The sequence below is a fragment of the Chroicocephalus ridibundus genome, unplaced genomic scaffold, assembly GCF_963924245.1.
Source record: "Chroicocephalus ridibundus unplaced genomic scaffold, bChrRid1.1 SCAFFOLD_37, whole genome shotgun sequence".
Lineage (NCBI taxonomy): Eukaryota > Metazoa > Chordata > Aves > Charadriiformes > Laridae > Chroicocephalus > Chroicocephalus ridibundus.
In genome coordinates this window covers 1,634,053-1,654,305 of record NW_026961439.1, presented here as the reverse complement: position 1 = coordinate 1,654,305, position 20,253 = coordinate 1,634,053, and the positions used below count along the sequence as shown (strand labels likewise).

At 39.2% G+C, this 20,253-nt stretch overlaps 1 protein-coding gene across 1 annotated transcript in view; it reads right to left on the bottom strand.

Annotated features, from left to right (window-relative positions):
- Window positions 1-20,253, bottom strand: part of CRACR2A (calcium release activated channel regulator 2A) — a 63,460-nt gene that overhangs the window by 41,083 nt on the left and 2,124 nt on the right. The window contains exons 2-5 of the mRNA XM_063321932.1: window positions 10,691-10,929; window positions 5,056-5,167; window positions 4,440-4,608; window positions 2,716-2,862 (exon numbers count right to left, since the gene is read on the bottom strand). Of these exons, the coding sequence (XP_063178002.1) occupies window positions 2,716-2,862; window positions 4,440-4,608; window positions 5,056-5,167; window positions 10,691-10,858 (596 nt within the window). The 5' untranslated portion in view covers window positions 10,859-10,929. The remainder of the gene's footprint in view (window positions 1-2,715; window positions 2,863-4,439; window positions 4,609-5,055; window positions 5,168-10,690; window positions 10,930-20,253) is intronic.

Below are 20,253 nucleotides of genomic sequence, written 5' to 3'. Positions count from 1 at the left end.
AAATTAAAAGAAACAAAGAAGAAAATGAGTATTTTTAAAAGGAGAAGGTTTAAACCTCATATTTTCATTTTGCCTTAAAATCTACAAATACAGGCAACAACTTTATGAGGATAAACACCAGTGAGGAGAACACCACCAACTCTGGGACAAAAATGTGGCCATTTGCTTTGTTTTCCTTAAAGTGTATTCAGCTCTATGTAAAAACTTATCTGCAGTATTTTGGCTGTTGTACTGAACCAGAATTACAGATCACCTAAAAGGAGAAACATGCCTATGGTTATACTGGCACAGAATATATCTGACGCACGGATAGACCTCTTCTCTGAGTGTAACAGGAAAATATTTTATAACTTGTTAGGAATCTTCATTGAAACCCTTTGACTAAAGGATTAAGTGGTGGGTTTTAAGTTTCTTCTCCAACAGTTTCTTCTTACTAAACTCTATGAGAACAAGTTTGTAAGAGACTTGTTAACACTGGTGGAGATTAAGTGTTAAGTTGTATGGAGATGACTAGGCCTTAGCCTGACAACTAACTGAACAGAGCATGAGAAACTACTGGACATAACAAGTAACAGTAAGAAACTGACAACACTTACAGACAGAACCCTGATGGATGGCTTTCACAGGTGTTCTAGGAGGAGCACCTCAATGTCTTTCCTGTAGAGAGGGGCCCAAAACTGAACACAGTATTCAAGGTGTGGCCTCACCAGTGCTGAGTACAGTGGGATGATCACGAGTCCTACTCACCACACTATTCCTGATACAGGCCAGGATTCTGTTGGCCTTCTTGGCCACCTGGGCACACTGACGGCTCATATTCACCCAGCAGTTGACCAACACCCTCAGGTCCTTTCTCGCTGGGCAGCTTTCCAGCCACTCTTCCCCACGCCTGTAGCACTGCCTGTTGTGATCCAAGTGCAGGACCCGGCACTTGGCCCTGTTGAACCTCATACCACTGGCCTCGGCCCATCGATCCAGCCTGTCCAGATCCCTCTGCAAAGCCTTTTTATCCTTAAGCAGGTGGACACTCCCACCTAACTTGGTGTCATCTGCAAACTTACTGAGGGTGCACTCAATTCCCTCATCCAGATCATTGATAAAGATATTAAAGAGAACTGGCCCCAATACAGAGCCCTAGGGAATACCACTCGTGACTGGCTGCCAACAGGATTTAACTCCATTCAGCAGCACTCACTGGGCCCAGCTCTCCAGCCAGTTTTTTACCCAGTGAAAAGCATTCCCATCCAGGCCATGTGCAGCCAGTTTCTCCAGGAGGATGCTGTGGGAAACCATGTCAAAGGCTTTACTAAAGTCCAGGTAAACAACACCCACAGCCTTTTCCTCATCCACTAAGTGGGTCACTTTGTCATAGAAGGAGAAGGATATCACCACCCACCTGGAAAAACTCAAGGTCTGAGCTGACGACTGGAGGTAAAGGGACTAGGGTCTCAGCATGGACTTAAAAAGCCTCACGCTAAAATCTGAAGGATCTGTGATTGTTAATGAGGGAGCAAATGAACACATTCTGGCAGCAAACTTCAATTCAGCTGAACCAGTCGGTGAGTAGGAAGAGACCCACATCTGGGAAGACCCAAGGTCTGAGTCAAAGAATGGATAAGGGGCCCAAGGTGCAGGCAGGGACATTAGACAGACTAAAGTCCATGCTAATATTCAAAGGATCTGTGAATGTAGGTTTGTTTCTGAATAAAGTAAGTGTGTGGGAGGGCTGGATGCGTGTATGTTTTCACTAACAAAATTCACTACTGACAAACCGAACAGGAGAAACAGGATCAGGCTGTCATCCTTCATGTTGGTGGGAATTCTGCTTGTGTTTAGGCGGGTGCCAGTAGAGGCACTGCTTTCTAATCAGTATTAGTCTGCACAGTCCCCCATGTGTGGTGCATCTGCATGTGTGTGTGTATTGAGAATATATGTTCAGCCTCACTACTAGCTGGACCTACAAATGGTTAACAGCAGCAGTGTACTGTATCTATTGAACCAGGACAGGAGGAAACCTCCGGCTCTCTTAGACCACAGGATGCAGGTTCATGAATAAAAATATGCTTGTGTGAAAGCTCCAGAAGAAAAGACAAAAAACCACCTTCTCAGGGCGTCCAAGTTAGAAAAAAAAGAACAACTTAAGACAAAAGCACAGCCTATATCCAGGAAAGGTGACAAAAGGTTGAGAATAGACTCACAGAGTTGAGTCAGGGAGGAAAGATGAAAGATCAGATTCATTCTGCACTTCCAAAGGGTACTATTGTCACCAATCAAGAAGAACCCAGGAGACAGGATAAGACCTCAATATGCAGCATCTGTTATCTTCTGCGACCCCACAGTAAATCCTGGCCAGTCTATGCAGACACATGCATCTTAGTGCTGATAAATCTGACTGTCCTCTGGAATCAAACTGATTAACTAGAAGTGAATTGCTTAATATTGTCTTAAAACTGCAATGCAATAATAGACATCTGCAAAAGACTCTCAGTGAACAAAATCTGTTAACTGGAAGAGAAAAGCTAATTTCAGGCAGTTCTTCAGTATAAATAATTTTACTGGTACTCTTCATGACTAATAAAAATCTTATGTTACAGGCATTTTAGTGATTATAATCCTTAGTTCTCCACTGAAATACTTTTGTTTACTTCAAAGATTCAAATAGTAGGTAAGATAGAAAATTACATAAACAGTCAAAAAAAAAAAAGTACTACTAACTTTTTTAGGGCCCATTCCAACTCGTTCTTTTCATCATCTGCTTCTTGGAGCTGGGAAAAAATTCTGACCAGAAACTCTTCAAAATTGGAAAGTAAATGAGGTTCGTCTTTTCTCAGCTGCAACCAAAGTTGCTTCACATCACTGTCACTGAAAGAAGAGATCGTAAAGGATTCATTAAGAGAGAATATTTCTCAGGTTCCAATAAATGTTCACAGCATTGTAGTGGATGGAGGCTTTGGGGCACCGCTGGTCAGAACACATGGCTTATTAAAAACAAGGGCTACTTAAGCAGTGCCAGATTTGAAAATGATGAGGTGGGTGGGAAATGATGGAAATTTAATTTATTCCAAAAAATGCATCATAAAATTTGGCCATGCATGGCTGTAGAGAATCACAGGAACTGCTTGTTTAGTGGGTGGCTTGCCAGACACTTCATCTAAACAGGAATGGGTAAAAAAGGAGACAGACAAGATACACTGTACCACCCTGTCACTTCTATCACAAGTTGCCACAATCTAGCAGGGAAGGGGCAGTGGGAAAGCTAATCAAAAACACCTCCTCATGAGAAATAAATGAGACTCAGTCTCCTAAGTTACTTAGACAATTTAACAAAGAGCATTTGTACTGTCTTCTTTAATTTTCAGCCCATTTGAATTCCACTGTGGGACTGCTACAAAAATCAGACCGTGACATCTTGAAAATTTTGATTTAAAGATCTGACGAGAACGTTTTGTTTCCAAATCTGTTCAGTGGATGCTGGAAAAAAAGATATTCTACTGTGAATGATAATGGGTTTTTTAAATACTTTGCCTAAATTCTCCTGAACAACTTCTTTTGCTTGTTTCTTCCTGACTCATTCTCTTACATGTGCATTGTAAGCCTGAACCTAGCCATTAGAGAGTGCTATATTTATAGGACAAAATGAGGATAAGGCTAGAAAAAGTGGGTGATAAAAATCTCTTCATAGTGAAAGACCTTCAGGATGATCAACCAACTGACTATCAACTTTTTCCTGTAACAGGCAGTCAGGTGAAGAGAAGCACTGATGAGGACTTCTATTTCATGCTAAGAATCACTTACGTATTTCTTAAACATTCCCACTATTTGTCCAGATTCTCTCTCATTTTTGCCCCATGCCTTTTTGATCTAGAACATTCATTGTGATAGATCAATGAATGTCAGGCCAACACACAAGAAGCTCTTCGAGCAGTTTTTGTGTTCAGTGTTTCAGAGTAAGTCATCCTGGTCCTGGAAGAGGTAGTGTTATCAGAGCAATCACAATATGCAATTATGCATGGAGGGGAGAAAAAGCACAAAAAGCGGAGAAAATATTCTTACTTATAGTAAACTGCTGCACCTTAAACACAGCCCTTGCCAAAAAAAGCAGGCATCATGCATTGTTTGATTGAAAATCAGTGGCATCTGTGGATCATGCCAGTAATTATCTGTGTTCAAACCCATGGTACATCAGTGTGTTAATGGCATAGCTTTCATATGGCACAAACACACATTTCATATGCTTGAAGTACAATAGCTTTGCTCTTGGAAATTTTGATTGAATGGCATTTTATCAACTCTGGCAACCAAGAAAATTAATGTTTAAAGAATCACTGTGTTACTGAGCAGCCTTGGTTCTCATCATTCATCTTGGACTCCATTCCATCAAACCCAGACCTGAATTATAAAAGATCATATAATCTATTATTATTGTTGCGAAGACTCACTCATCCAAAACCTTTTTAGCTCCAAGCCGATCCATCAGATTTGAGAACTGGAATTCTTCATCCTCGTCATCACTCACGGTCTCTTTGCATTTAAGTGGGCAGGCTGTTTCACCTTCTGATTGCTGCATCATCTCATTATCCAAAGCAATCTGCCCCAAAAGAAACTGGCCTAAGAATTAGAAATCACATGTTAGCATTTTCAGGACTTACTATAAGAAGCCATGTCATTGAAGAGTAACATACTAAAGATCAATTGATATGATCTGATATGAAATAAAACACAAGATTTTTTTTTTCCCCTCAAGGTAATTTTTCCAAAATTTGTTCATAGATCGACTCCATGGCTTAAAACAGGTGTAATTCGGGTGGTTACATCATATGCCTCACATTGTGCCGTGACTTGCCATCTTACACAGGAGACAAAGACCCTGGAGCCCTTTGTCCATTTACAGACATAATTTGACTATTTCTTCATCTGCTACATATATCTGCTATATCTAGGAAATAGTCTGGCTCCCTGTGTGTATCATTAAGTGTATCGTTAAGATAAAATGCTTCTTTATTGATATGGAGAGTGAATAAAGCTCTACACAGGAGACATGCTTTCCAAACTCACTGAATCCTGTGGTGAACTCCTTTGGGGTAAGTGAGCCATTGCCATCAGCATCCAAGGTAACAAAAACTTTTTCAAGCTCTTCCAGGCTAAGTGGTAACTCAGGATGCAGCCTCTGGAAAGACAAAACACGCAGCAACTTTACCCAGTACTACAGGATGAGAGGAAGACTAGATTCTACAGAACATTCATAATACAGAAGGATAGGTCCTTTTGTTTCCCAGAGTGAAAATTCAAATAAATCACAGCATAAAACATCAATTGGGGGAGATTATGACTTCGTTATTTGCCTCTATGAATCCTTTATACGAAATCAGTCAGAACAATCTCCTTGGGACACAGATTCCAATCACGCAGAGAAGGGGTACAACTTGAGGTGGAGTTTAAGGCATCCTGGCTAAATGGCTCGATTATCTTGGTGAAATGCCTTCATTATCATGCAGCTGGACAAACCTGCTAGCAGAACTGTACGCCTCGTTCCTTCCATGTCATGAGGTCAAGCAAGAGACTCTCTAAACAAGGATGTTATAGAGGGTATACTGTCCTAATTAAAGCTGCTTTGAAATGTGTAAATATACAAATATAAGAAAGCTGCATGGTCCAAGGAGCAAACCTGATGCTCCTGTAATGAGTAAAATGTAGTTCCTGACTATCTACTTCTGAAATGCAGCATGCTTACACCAAAAAAACAACCAAATTTCATGAAACCAGCTCCACAAAATCACTTATCTTTTCCTGAGAATCTAAAGACAGCCTAAAAGAAAAAAGAAACACCACCATTTTCTTTGAATCTGGCCCTAATGGTTTTACTGTAATTCTTTTAACAGTATAGACAGATTCCCAGAAATAGGAGGAAACTGGAGTGGCAAACAATTACAACAGCATGATTTCCACTGGGAGGCAACACTAGGAAGAATAAAACCTTTCCTCAGTTTGGGAAGCAATATAAATACACGCTAGTGAAGTCTTCTGCTCCTATTATATATATAACATATTAAAATTGCAAGCTAATACATTGATAAAGTTCATCAGAACAAAAGTGCTAATCTATGCCGCCGTGGGGAAGGGATTTAGCACTGAAGAAAGTCTCTTCAGCAAATCAAGAACAATAGAAATGACTATACAATATACTGGGCCATATAAGGTAAGACCAAGGTAAGAATTGGCTGAGTGCGTTAACCAGAACTTCCCTGGCTGCAACGATGGGTTTAGGGTATACATTATGGACCTGTATGAGTTGAAGGGAAGAACAGTAAAAGGAATGCCAAGGTAATCTTGAGAAGGAAAAGTAACAGAACTTCTAAAGGGCAGAACCATCTGGAATAGTCCCAAAGGGACTTCTGAGCAGGATTAATTGTACATTGCTGCTTGCTTCCAAAAAATTAAGAAAACTTGATGTCTAAATAAGTTGTTTCATCAGTGACTCATCAGACATATTATCAGTTTCTCACTTAAACACACTCATCTTCCCACAACTTTAATTTTAATCTCTCAGACCTAAAGGGAAACTTTTTAAAATTAGCTTCTCTTGTAAAATTCTTACATCCTACACAGCACTGATGACAGCGGAGATGCTTCAGACAAATTACTCTTTTTACACTTAGAAAAACAGGAACTGTACTCCTAATGCCAGTTCTTTGGGACCTGCTGAAGGAGCTGGCTGTCCTTTTCTGACCATGTCACAAACACAGACCCACCTGCTACTCCTGTACAACTGCTTGTGGGTCTTGCTGCAAACCTGACTGTGCTTCACCAACCACAGCTGGAGTGCCCTATTGCAGGGTTCAAATTCTGAATGGAATTATACTAATTTTGCAGTAGAAAACACCACAATTACTTGCATTTTCTTGAAAAAAATATGAAAATAGGACATTTTGAAGAATGCACCAACATTTTGCTCCATTAAATTCCCTGATGATAATTTATTGACTTTGAGGAACTGAGGCCACACTTACAATTGTTACTAAGACTAAGTCAATGTTTTCCCAATGTCTTATTTTTATTTTTCAAAAAATCCCAAAATGCTATTGTTGGTCTCATAGGGGTGTTTTTATTTATTTGCTCATTAGCACTTACTGTAAGAATACATAAATCCTTTCGACATGAGGCTCTTAAAAATTTAAAAAAAAAAAAAAAAGAAAAGAAAGAAAACTTATCCAAAGATACCACTGGAGCTTAAAGAGAAATTATCTGCATTGCCACCCAATGTGGTCTGTGATTTCATGACCTCTATGCTACTTATCTGAAAACACCAATCATTTACTCTGCTAAATAAAAAGACAGAGGTCAAATAACAGAGCAAGATCTGAACCCAATTCTGCTATATGCATTAAACCAAAACATTTTGCAACACTAGTTCTTGTTATTGATTATAACCTCATGGCCCGAAGTGCAAAGTTCTGGTTTCAGGTCTTAGGTAGAATTTGCTTTCTTGCAATTTCAGACAACCTTTTGTCTGTTTGAAAGTTGAGTGCACTTAATATTTTGAAATGGAATAAAAAATGCCAAACAACAAGTATTAACATAATTTCAAAATAAGCACCATGATATAATCAGGGAGGAGTAAAACTTTAATATAATTACTGTATTATAACACATTAGAAAACTTTGCTTGCAAGATCTGTTCCACTGAAGTTAATTGGATTTTAGATACTCAGCACTTTCTGTTGAAGACCATGCCTCATACCACATCAGTAAAGATTAAAAAGCTTAATGTTAGCATCTTCATTCGAAGCAATGCTTCATTAATGGTAAGTAATACTGAACTAACAAACAGCAGGATGCAAAAGTGATCAACGCTTGTTGCCTTTTAAGGAAAAAACTGATTTACTTTATTGAAGTAAACACCTGAGGAGAAGGCCTTGGGGGGTGTTCGTGGATGAGATACTCAACATGAGCCAGCAATGTGTGCTTGCAGCACAGAAAGCCAACTGTATCCTGGGCTGCGTTAAAAGAAGCGTGGCCAGCAGGTCGAGGAAGAGGATTCTGTCTCTGTACTCCGCTCTCATGAGACCCCACCTGGAGTACTGCATCCAGCTTTGGAGTCCTCAGCACAAGAAGGATGTGGGCCTGTTGGAGCAGAACCAGAGGAGGGCCACAAAGATGATCAGAGGGTTAGAGCACCTCTCTTCTGAAGACAGGCTGAGAGAGTTGGGGTTGTTCAGCCTGGAGAAGGCTCCAGGGAGACCTTATAGGAACTTTCCAGTACCTAAAGGGTGCCTGTAAGAAAGCTAGAGAAGGACTTTTTACAAGGGCATGTAGTGATAGGATGAGGGGTAAGGACTTCAAACTGGAAGAGGGTAGATTTAGATTAGATATTAGGAAGAAATTTTTCACTATGAGGGTGGTGAGACACTGGAACAGGCTGCCCAGAGAAGTTGTGGATGTCCTGTCCCTGGAAGTGTTCAAGACCAGGCTGTATGGGGCTTGGAGCAGCCTGGTCTAGTGGGAGGTGTCCCTGCCCATGGCAGGGGGTTGGAACTAGATGATCTTTAAAGTCTCTTCCAACCTAAACCATTCTATGATTCTATGATTTATGTCTTTGCTATACGGAGCAAACATCATGAAAACGGCAATCAAAATCAACTATACTGATTTCAACCTCAAGTTTGGAATACAGAGATTGTAGATAACTAGACGTTCTAATCAAACATAATGAATACCTGTAACAATATATGTCTACATGTACAGTTGTTCAGTATAAAACATCATTATTTTGTATATTAATAAAATAATGGGTACCAAATCCATTAGAAAACATTGTAGATTACTGTCACTGGTATCCAAATAAATCTCTATTAATCCACTACTGAATTATAAGGAAGATGGGACAATGAGAAAGCTATCGCTGGCTTCAAAGAATCGGGGTTTCTGAATTGCTGCAATTAATGTAGAAGACTTTCCTTCGTAATTTTTATTCACTGTCACTAAATTACTGTAAAGTCAAATGGAGGAGATGGGTCTCACCCCAGGTTTTTTTTTTTTTAATCAATGGAACTGCATTGATTCATCTGAATTACTCCTGATATACTAAAATTTTGAGTGGAATAAGGATAATCCAATATTTTCAAAAGGTTTGTATTTGTAATGTTATCTTTAATCAGATGAGTAGGAAATAAAAGAAAACAGAAAGAAACATCTTCTCAAGTGTTCTGAGCACCCTTATTTCTGTATTTAAATGAACCAGACACTCACATATCTACTGAAGTTGTCAGATATGGTAAACAAATACTCATGGTGAAATAGAAATGTACTTTATCTGTTCTTTGCAACCCTTTGCAACCCTTTTTCTACTTCATCTTTTGCAATGTCTGTTTTAGAACCTGAAGTATAAATTTATCAGCACTCTAAGCATAAAATCTAGAACAAAACAGAAACAAATGTTTTTACTTTCCTTGCAAAAACCTTATATTAATACTTTTTATATATACCTACCTACGTATGCATATATGGGTCATTCACTATGTAAAAGTATTCCATTCAAGTTTTGGAAAGGCAATAAAATTACAATCCATTGATTTCTCTATGGACCTGGATTTACCAAAATTAACACTAACAACATATTGTTTGTTTGCATTCAGTTACTTCAGTGAGATAATGTATATTGGTAAAGCCTACAGCACAGCAAGCATCTGCACTCCTATCTTTTTTCAGCTTTGCAGAATTAGCACACGTCATCACAAAACTCAGCAACACACAACTGCACAGAAAGCTCTTGAGAGCTAGTAATCCGAGCAATTGACTATGAGGTTTTTGCTTTTCCAACATAGATAGTTAAAAGTGTTTCGCTTGCATTTTCCTTTATGCAGATACATCTTGTTTCTGAGGATTTGGAAGGTTTCTATATTTTGTATTAGATGCTTCCGTTGTTAATAGATTGCGCTGAATTTATTTTGCTACTGCTCCCCAATTCTATTTCATCCATAAGTACTGAAGTAGAAATGGATTAACACAATGAAATTATGCTTTGCATGTCCAGTATGAGTACATTCTTGTTTTCTGCTACATACTGGTTCAAATTATCATTTCTGCAATATACACCCAATTCCATTTTTCAAAAGATTTTGTTATATAATTGGGTTTTTCCATCAACATTTTCAGCATCTCTGATTTTGGCCCCTCAAACAATTTAAGAACAATTTGGTAAGACTATTGTGAACACCAAATAATGATAAAATACTGTTCCTTTGTACTTCCTACAAATATATGTGATCCAACTGAGAGTTCACCATTGTCTGGCAGATAAAACCAAAGGGAAAGACTTTATTTACACAATTTTGCTCAAAAAACAGGATAAAATTGGTGGACTGAATACATTCATGATGCTGTGGCAAATCACCAAGTAATGAATTCACTGGAGTTTCAACTTTCGCAACAAGAATGAAATTAAACTCCTGGATTCCTGGGGCATTTTTTAAACTTCACTTACTTTGATTTTCCACTTTTTTTTTTCTTTGTCTGTGGAAACAAATGCAAGTATTATGTAAGACTTCAAAAGAGATTATTTTAAATCCTACGTATCTCTTTAAAGTTATCAGGATGGTGTTACAATTTTTAACTCTAGATTAACCAGACTCAACTCATTAAGGGCATTAGGAGCTTCTCGCATTGTCATTTCACATAGTTAGTTTTGGTTTACCTGCATGTCTTGACGAGTGATGAAGCCTTTGCCTTCCACATCACAAATCTGAAAGAACTCATGTGCTTTTCCCAACACTGTTAGTCCTGAGTCTTGTTCTCCAGTCCTGCTCCTCTCTGCATTTCCTGGTGGCACGGGACTGGCACAGTCTCCTTGTATTCTGTCCATTGGTACAATCTCAGCACAGGAATATTTCGGGATGCTGCTATCCCATTTACTCACAAATTCTCATCTGAAACCTGTGCATGGAAGGTAAGAAAAAGAGCAAATCAGACCCTGTTAATGATGCTTTCCAAAATCTCTTAGCAACCATCTCTTTGATTAGGCACCAAAGCTTAAAAGAAGAAAAAGCTTTTTGAAAATGCCTACTCTTGACGGGCTGCACTAAAGACACTGCAAATGGGATGATGAATGAGGAGGGGGAGTCTGAGGCAAGCAGAAGACAAAACTACCTCAAAAAGGAATCTCAAAGCAAATTCAGCCAGTTTTAAAAGAAATATAGACAATCAATTAGCATGAACAAGAAAGCACAAGAAATACAGGTAAATGAAAAAATAATTTAAAGTCACTACAAGTATTCAACTGGTATCCTTTTGACTCTGATCATCTTCACACCACATATCACAATTTGCTTCCAGTGCTTTGGAATACAGTACATATGATACCTATAGAATGGAAGGGGACTGATGCCTGATGGATCACGGTGTTTAAATCAATTAAGTAAAATTAAGAGAAAGATAATGGATTATGGAATTCTGAATCATTTCCTTAGATTCATCCTTATTACTTACGGCTTTGACTTTCACCTGTGAAGGAGAACTAATTGCTACTGAACTTGGTGGGAAGACTTCATAAGTTAATCACATTCTGAAGAGCCTCTGTGAACATTTGTATTACACGCCTCGCATGAAAATATTTGCATATATTTATGTTTGGTTATAATTTTATCTTAAATTCATTCTAGGAGGTCCGATGTAAATAGTTTTCCCTCTCCAAACTTGTACGATTGTACAACACACAGTACCAATACAAAAGGAGCAGGCTTTCCCAAAAGTCTATGAACTCAAAGGCACTACTGACTAATCACAGGTTGTCATGCCTCAACTTACATTTGCAAGGCTCCCGGTATGATCTTAACTGCTTATCATGTGGGTAAACCAAGCAGAGAAACAGCCTATTTGACTGAGGTACTGCCCATTTGTGAGAGGCTAAGAACATATGTAGAGCTATCAGGGCTCAGATGACATGCAACAACTTGACTTAGTATCTGTGACTTGAATTTGTATTCCTGTTTTTCTAAACAGGTCTACCTAAAGGAGCCACAAATTTGTCAGATAATTTTTAAGAGAGGGAAGTATTTTGAGAGGCACTTGACTATTACAAAGGAACATAGCCTGATTCTGATCCAGTATAACTGGCACAATCTGGAACAACTCCAACAGAAGCCAGTGAGAATTATTTAAATCTGAAATGTATGTTGCCTTCAGACTACAGGCCTTGGTGTTGCTTAAGTTCAAACCTGGCAGTGCTTTATATCTCTTAAAACACAGCATCTTCTTACATGTGTAGTTTGCAACGGCTTTGCATGACAAAGTGATTTCTCCAATATATATGGGCCAGGCCGTTGGACTTCCCATGTTGCATGTAAACAGGCCATTGACTTCGAACCAAACTGGGGCTTTGATGAGTAAATCATCCACCCCCACTGAAACATTGCAGCAAAAATCTGCACACAGGTAAATTTTCCTCTTTCTTCCTCACAACTCCCAGGACTGTTGTTCAAATACTCTCCAAAGCTGAAATAATTCTGGCTTAATGACCAAAGAACTTAGCTGTCAAAATCGTTCCTAAAGCCCAGTTACAAGCAGCAGAAGAAAAACCATGCTGAGAGAAGGCAAGTGATGGCTACACCCATACCACCCCGCTTTAGGAAACTCCTCAGAATGGGTCTTACTTCAGTTTTAACGTATGGCAGTCATGGGTGCTTTATAAATCCCGAGAGCAGCTATTTCAACCGAGCCGTGTCCCCTCCGCCCACACACAGCACGCAGGCACTGGGTACGGCTCATCGCCGCGCTGGGGAGCCCTCTGCTGTGGCTCACCGCGCTCCGCACCCCAAAACTCACCAAAGCTTGACAGAGCACCCGTGCAGGCAGACAGCCAAGCAGGCGCTGGAAAATTAACAGGGTTAGGAAATGCTGTCACAGGGAATATAAGTCAGACATAGCAAGGGGCATTTGGCTATTACAGCTGCCTGAACAGCTCTACTCTTTCTCTTACGAGGAAAATGTCTAGCTCAGAAAATCTGACCAACCATCAGCAGCTGGGAAGATACAGGAAGAAAAAGATCTCTCCAAAACTGCCCTGTTTCTTAATCCTTTTCCTGATGTTTCCAATACTAAACAGTCTCAAAACGAGTATATGAGCTAGATGAATCTTTGCTCTGATTCTGTATAGCCACCCACACGCTTGTGATCAGACGGAAACACCACTGCAAGCCGCATTTAGACTACACTGGTATAGTAGTCTGGATGAGATTCTCCTTTCATGCTGCTTTTACACACCTAACCTTCACTTACTTCAACACAGCTCATTCTTGCTTCACCCCAGTGCATGAGGTAATCAAATTGGGTCAGTTTCAACTTTGCAGTGACGCTAATTTAAAAACAGGTTTAAAAATACCAAAAATCAGTGGGACAAGTGCAGCCCAAAGATGGTCTTGACAAGATCTGACCCAGACTCCAAGTGTATTGGATCTAATACATTTTTTTTCCACATCTCAACAATTGCTGAAAAGGCGACCACTGCAGGAACAGGCCACACTCAACATGATAGTGCTGCTAGTCCCTGTCGTTTCTGTACAGTTTGTTGGACTTACTTAAGAAAAAGAAAAACAAAAAGAAAAATTGTGCAAGTAATAGATAGTCAATTACATGTGAAAGAACAGAAATACGAAAACAGATTAAAAATGGTGGAACAAAAAGGCACTATATTGTTGCGGTTTTGGACAAATTGGCCAATTGCCAGCGACAGATGCTCTCCCCAGCCTCTCATACACAGAGAGGAGGAGGAGAGATAAAGAGATTTATGAGTTTAGAAGGAACTAAACTACTTTAATGAAATATTAATAGTAAAATAAAAAGGAAAATAATGAAATAGATACAATATATACAAAACCGTATTAAGCTCCCAGGATGACAGCACCATCAGGCACTGGGGAAGTCCCAGACTGGACTCGGCAACGGGTGGGAACTGGGCTCCAGAGCTGGAGTCAGGAACACATGGATCAGACAGAGTCCTGAACAGACAGAGTCCTCCTCAGACGTCAGCTGTTGAAGAGAGCTGACCCTTTGATCCCTCAGCTTTTATACTGAGCATGGGGCAGACGGGATGGAATACCCTGTTGGTCAATTTTGGGTCACCTGTCCTGTCCGCTCCTCCATACACGTGTGACCCCTCTACGCTCTTCCATTTCCGATCCTCCAACGGGGCAACTATCAAAGTTAGCTGCCCTTGGTTGTTACAGCAATAAGTATACGCAAGAGCCTCCTTGCGTACCATGCCTTGGCACAGACTGTAAACATTGGTCTTATCACGCTGAAAACGAACCATTTTGAACACAATATGCTGTTAATTTCAGGGAGTCAGAAGAGGCCTAGGAAGTAAAATTACTGAACAGAAAGTTGGTTCTGTTTTACCTCAAGCCAGGACATATATACAGTTTGATAAAAGTTGTTTACGTTTAGCAACCAGTACAGATACAATTCAGAAAACATCACCATGCTTTCTAAATCCTTCCATACCACAAAATGAAATTACGTGCATGACCGGAGCCTCACCTTCATACAAGTTGCCCCACCTTTCGTACACATCATAAAAACGCTACACAGCAAGCGTGTTGACTACAGTAGAAAATTAAATTAGAGCATACACTAAAATTCTTGATTCTTATGGCAGCTTTCAAAGCTGTCACACTTCATCTTAATTCCTAGAGTGTCCTGATACTTTGCAAACGCTGGTAATAACAAAAGATTAAAACTGCCATTTGCCCCATGTTACTGGATCAGCAATGTAATCATTCCAAGGCCAGTTTTAAATAACATAGGTAGCTCCATTCGCTCATCCATCTCCTTTAGAAATCAAATGGCTTACAAACTCAACAGACTATTCTAAGACCTTTGATTTCTATTCTTTTTAGCAAAAAACAAACACAACACTATCGACTGGCCTGCAAAAGGCAGGTCACTGTTAGTATTTCAAATGACATTTTCATCACGATTTTCCAGTCAGGTGTACTGTAAATCACCAAACTCTAGAGGTACAGAGCACTGCTGATCCACAGATTTCCTAAGTCATGACTTGTGACAAAGCTCATTCTCCCTAATTGTGATCACTAAAAACTTACAGAGCTGTTTTACCTCCATTCATGTCTCTGAGGTTCTAGGTTTCAGTAAAATATTTTTTTAGCATCTTTCTATAGGTACAAACTTTCTGCAGCACACTTCAACACACAAATCATCTGCAGAAAAATGTAGTAAGCTTACCTAATACTGAGGTCACCATGGATTTATACAAAATACCCTTATGAGAGATAACATTCATGTTTTACAAACATAAATGAAAAATAAAAATTAGATTGCATAATTTTGCTACAAGAAATATATTTTCCTACAACCAAATTATTATTGTTAAAATAACCTGCAGCTGTTCACAAGCCACATGAACAGGGACCTCTTCAGAACTAACTTAGTGTCAGAGTTAGTTTTCTTTTAGCATTATGCTGAAAAGCCTCTAAAGCTGCTAAAATGTACCACCACAATTATTTTAAGGCACATGCCTGCTGAAAGAATCATTCTGGCCCCTGTTACTATGCCCTGCCACTGGACAAGTGTTTATCCAGTTAGACAGTAAACCCTACTGTAGAATCCTTTAAATTTAATCTGGAAAGTTATAGTCTATTTAGCTCAATTAAGGCCAAGTGACAGATCAAGGAAACACATCAAAGAAAAATCAAGATGTACACAGAATGACAGAGGAATGGGACTGCTAAGCCCAAAGAGAGCACAATAACCATCCTCAAGTACATAGAAGTTTGCCAGATAGAGGATTGGAGAAAAATACTCCTTATGCACATAATGCAATACACAAAGAACACTCTCGTGCTGTAACATGTCAGATAAGCTAGACATGAAAACACATCCAATGATAAAGAATGTAGAGCACTGAACCACTGGCTGCAAAGGTAATGCAACTGCCATAATGGAAGAACACAAATCTGTGAATAATGGCATAGGTGATCATTCTTTGACAAAGATGAATAGATCAAAGGACTTCAATGTTACTTTTAGCAATTTTTTAAAGATTTTATGACAGTTCAAGGTAAAAATTCAGGTCCCACACTTAAAAAAACTAACAGAGATACAAAGTTGTGCACCTTAAAAAACCAGTCTTTTCCTCTACTGTGACTAAGACAATTGCTCTTTAAGCTCTCATGGAAGCATTATAAATCATATGAACACCTGGACTGAATTGGATGAAAAATGGGACTTTAATTCCTTTGATTTTGACTTTTCAAGTAGAAACATGCAAGTCTTCTGATTTTGCTTCAGAAAGGCCTGAATTCATTGGCTAGGTAACTTCTCTCATGATGCACACAATCTCTCATGATTCTTCGCCTTAGGAAGCAGTGCACCATGAGGTGGGTGTGAGGACTTTAACTGTGGAGGGAGAGATCTGAGGCAAGTTAGAGTTCCTATGAGGGACCACAACAGGACAGTCTGAAAGAAATGTGTCATGAAAAGAATTTCAGGGGAGCAGCAAAGGCAGACAACAAAAGAACTCTGCATCCATTGGCCTAAAAAGGGAAAAAAAAAAACTTTAAATGATGTAGAAATTCCTCTCCTGTGAGAAAATGTGTGCTGGAGAACCAGACACTGTTTACAATCGGTCTTAACAGAAACTCTCCAACCAGCCCTGACTGTAGCTTTTAAAGGTTAAGGGAACCATTAGGATCACCTACTTTGATATTCTGCATAAGGCAAGCTCAAAGCTTCATTTATACGACAAGTTTTCAGATTTCCATACAATTACTTCCCATTTATTTCAAGGTAAGGGAGATAAGCAGAAATCAAGATAGGAAAAGACCTGGGAGAAGATGTTGTGGGTTATAAATACATCATAATCATACTAATGAAATTCCTCATTTTCAGAAAGTGGCTGGTTAAGGAAAAAAAACATACCTAGAATTAAAGAAGGGAAAAAACACAGGTCATACAGGTATATATCAGAAGCACAGATTCCACAATACAACCAGGAAACAGGAGAAAAACAGAAAAGATGCTTAAAGTGACAGCATTACCAATTCCAAAACAGACTACCAGAGACTTTGGAGAAAGACCACTCACTCCCCACTTGGCATTTGTCCCTAGATAAATAAACAAATCCAAATGTTGGAAAAAACCCGAACTGTGTCACTTCTGTGCACAATGATGATGATCCCAACTCTCTGACTGGTGATCGTGTCCTCATTAACTTTTTTTTTTTTATTTTTTAACATCTCCATCTAAGCAACTGGTTTTCACTGAGTTTGTAAGAAAATTTGCCTCTCCCAAAGGCTAGCTTCCCACATAGATGAAGAAGAAAGCTGCCTGTCTGGCTCCTTGCTGGCCTCTATGGAAGTAGCAAACAACACTATCCATGTATTAAAATTCAGATGTCCAAAGGTAACAGAGGTAAGCAAAGGAAGCAGGCAGATTCATTTATTCCCCATCCTGCTACTTCAATATGGAAACACTAATGAAAAACAACTAATGTGCAGGCAACAATAATCACAGAACCTATCACTTTCCTTCCAGCGCTATCTTCTCTGATTTTTATTGCCTAAATATTAACAGTTCTTAGGGACACTGAATTTAGGGGCAACAATCAAAATGGAAAACACTGTTGCAGAATAATCACAGGATCATCAGAGCTATGAGAGCACCCTGCCCGTAGTCTCTGCGTGCTTCAAGGACCCACACTCTCCTTCTCTCCCTCCACCTGCTCTTCCTGCCTTATTCAAGGACACTGTCTCCAATAACGCCTGTTCTTCCTCCTCCTTGTTCCTTGCCTGCCTGCTGGCTCCAAAAAACCTTGAGTCTTCAAGAAACTGTTGACCTACCTAGCACCCGAGCAGGATGGTGGCAGAAGCATGTATGTGTATCTGAGTGCGTTTCCCCCATAAATTCTGTCTCTGTCTCATCAATAAACCCTTACTGCATACAAATACAGTTTGGCCACTTTCATATTTTGGTCAACAACTCCGGCTAACATTTGTGACTGCAGCATTAGTTTTTATAAATGTTTGCACGTAAACAGTAGTGACATTAACAGTTATAGAACTTGTATGAGAACTGTTAGAGAACTATATAGAACTATTTTACCATTACTCTGACTTATTTCCAAAACATAAAATGTTAGTTCAGAGAAGTAAAACCTATTGTTAAGAAGGAGCACCTTACAACATACGCAACACATTCCAAGCATGAAGTCCAAACCAAGCTGACTCAATCTGACTGCATGATTTATTGTGTTGCATTGTCCCAAACACTGAAATTAAACGCAATAACTATATTAATAAAAGCATTATATTAGTAAATGGTGTAACCTGTAACGTGATGTTCTGGACAAATTATTTGCATTGGAAACAGACCCTTCCCTGAAGTAAGGGCATGGAAAAAGTCTAAGTAAGCAGTATACATTGATTTTAATTGTCTTATCTTTTAGGTTGCCTAATGAGTCACCACTAAATGGAGCTACTTTCAGCTGGTGAAATCTGGTTGACAAGAACATCTTTAAAGTACACCATTTTCACAAAAAAAAAAATATCTTGAAATATTCTGCCTCCTCCAAAAGCCCTTGCTAAAAATGTAACTTCTGGAAAAAAAAAATAATCAAAACCTTTTATCTGCCTGAAAACCAACTAAAATTTAGCTTGAAATCTAAAATATACTCTCTATTTCTAGTTTGTGAAGGAATGTTACATCTTTGACCTAAATTAAAGATTTTGCGATGCAAATTAAATATTCTCTTCAAACAAAAGATCTTTTTTAATGAAAAAAAATCTTAGTGGAAAATTTCAGTCTACTCTGCCACTAACGTCAGTGGACCCAAGCTAATGCAGATTGCTCTAGAAGACCCAAGAGGCATGTTACAAGTGTCTCCTTAGTTATTTGGCATTCGGTTTTCAGTTGGGTTTGCAAGAATTCTTGTTTTCAAAATTTTCAGAATTTCTAAAACTATAAACTTGCTCTTGCAAACCACCTTCACCTGAGTCAGTGGCACAGTCTGTATGGGACAAGACCACGTGAGTGAGGCACGGGAATATTTAATTTGCTAGTCCCCTGTTTTCCATTGCAAGAAGTAATGGTAAAATACGATGCAAGAAGTGTCACGTTTTCCTATATGCAGTACAAGATAACCTTCATGCTCTCTCTTCTGCATGGCTCACTTCCGAGGTCTGGGAAACACCTATAAACAAATCCACTTATCCATATTTGATTAGTAGGCTTGGTGTACATCATCCTGTTCAGTTCTACAAAAAACTCTTGCAACACAAACAATTAAAATGCATCATTACAGATTCTTAATTGGATTTTAATTCACCTTGCTTTCAAGTGAAAATGCAACTCCCACATTCTCTGTGAGTCAACTAGTCAAAAAGCTATTCTCGCAATTGTGCAGGATCCCTTCCTCCATTTACACTGCTCTCTAACGAACAGAAATTCCCCAGCAAGACCCTTCACCTTTCTTGACACCCCCTCTGTGAGACTAAGGGGTGAGTCATGTGAGGAAAAAAGGGGCGATCGCATGATCCTGAAAACAGGGAGAATATCATCTGGTGTGGCTCTCTGACAGCCACAGGCTCTTCAAAGGGGGGCATATCCTGACCACGGCTCAACAATGTGGTGACCTCCCACTGTGTAGCAGGTATGGCTACTTCTTCATCTCTGTCTGGCAAAAATAAGGTTACCAGAGCAAGGCATAGTCTGGGACACGACAGAACAAACACGTGATACAGAGGCACAGCAGAAGGACAGCATAAGAAGGAAGTAAAATTAGACTGAAACATGACACACAATAAATCTGAGAGTGGACTAGTGAAAGGATTGGACAAGACTCCATAAGCTATCCTATACCTTGCTATCTGACCCTGTGGTGATTCAACTAGATAAATGTGGGGAAGAACTACCCCAGAAAAGGGCACTGGTGCCTAGAAATGCACGCAAATATTTATCACCGATTTTTTCTTTTCTCTTAGGATAAAAAATAAATCAGATTTCAACTGAAAATGCTAGGCCTGACCTGTTTAGATCTTTGTCTGTAAAGACCTCTAAAGTCTTTAACTGAGTTTCGGTCAGTTTATTGACACAGGTGTCCTGGTGCTTTGAGATCCATAAGTCGTGGACAGTGGAATCAATTATGTTTTTACATCAGGTTTAACTTAAACGGATTAAATCTGCATTTTTAACAAGAGAAATAAAACTCTAAAGATATATTACTCCATCCTTATATGTAGAACTGTA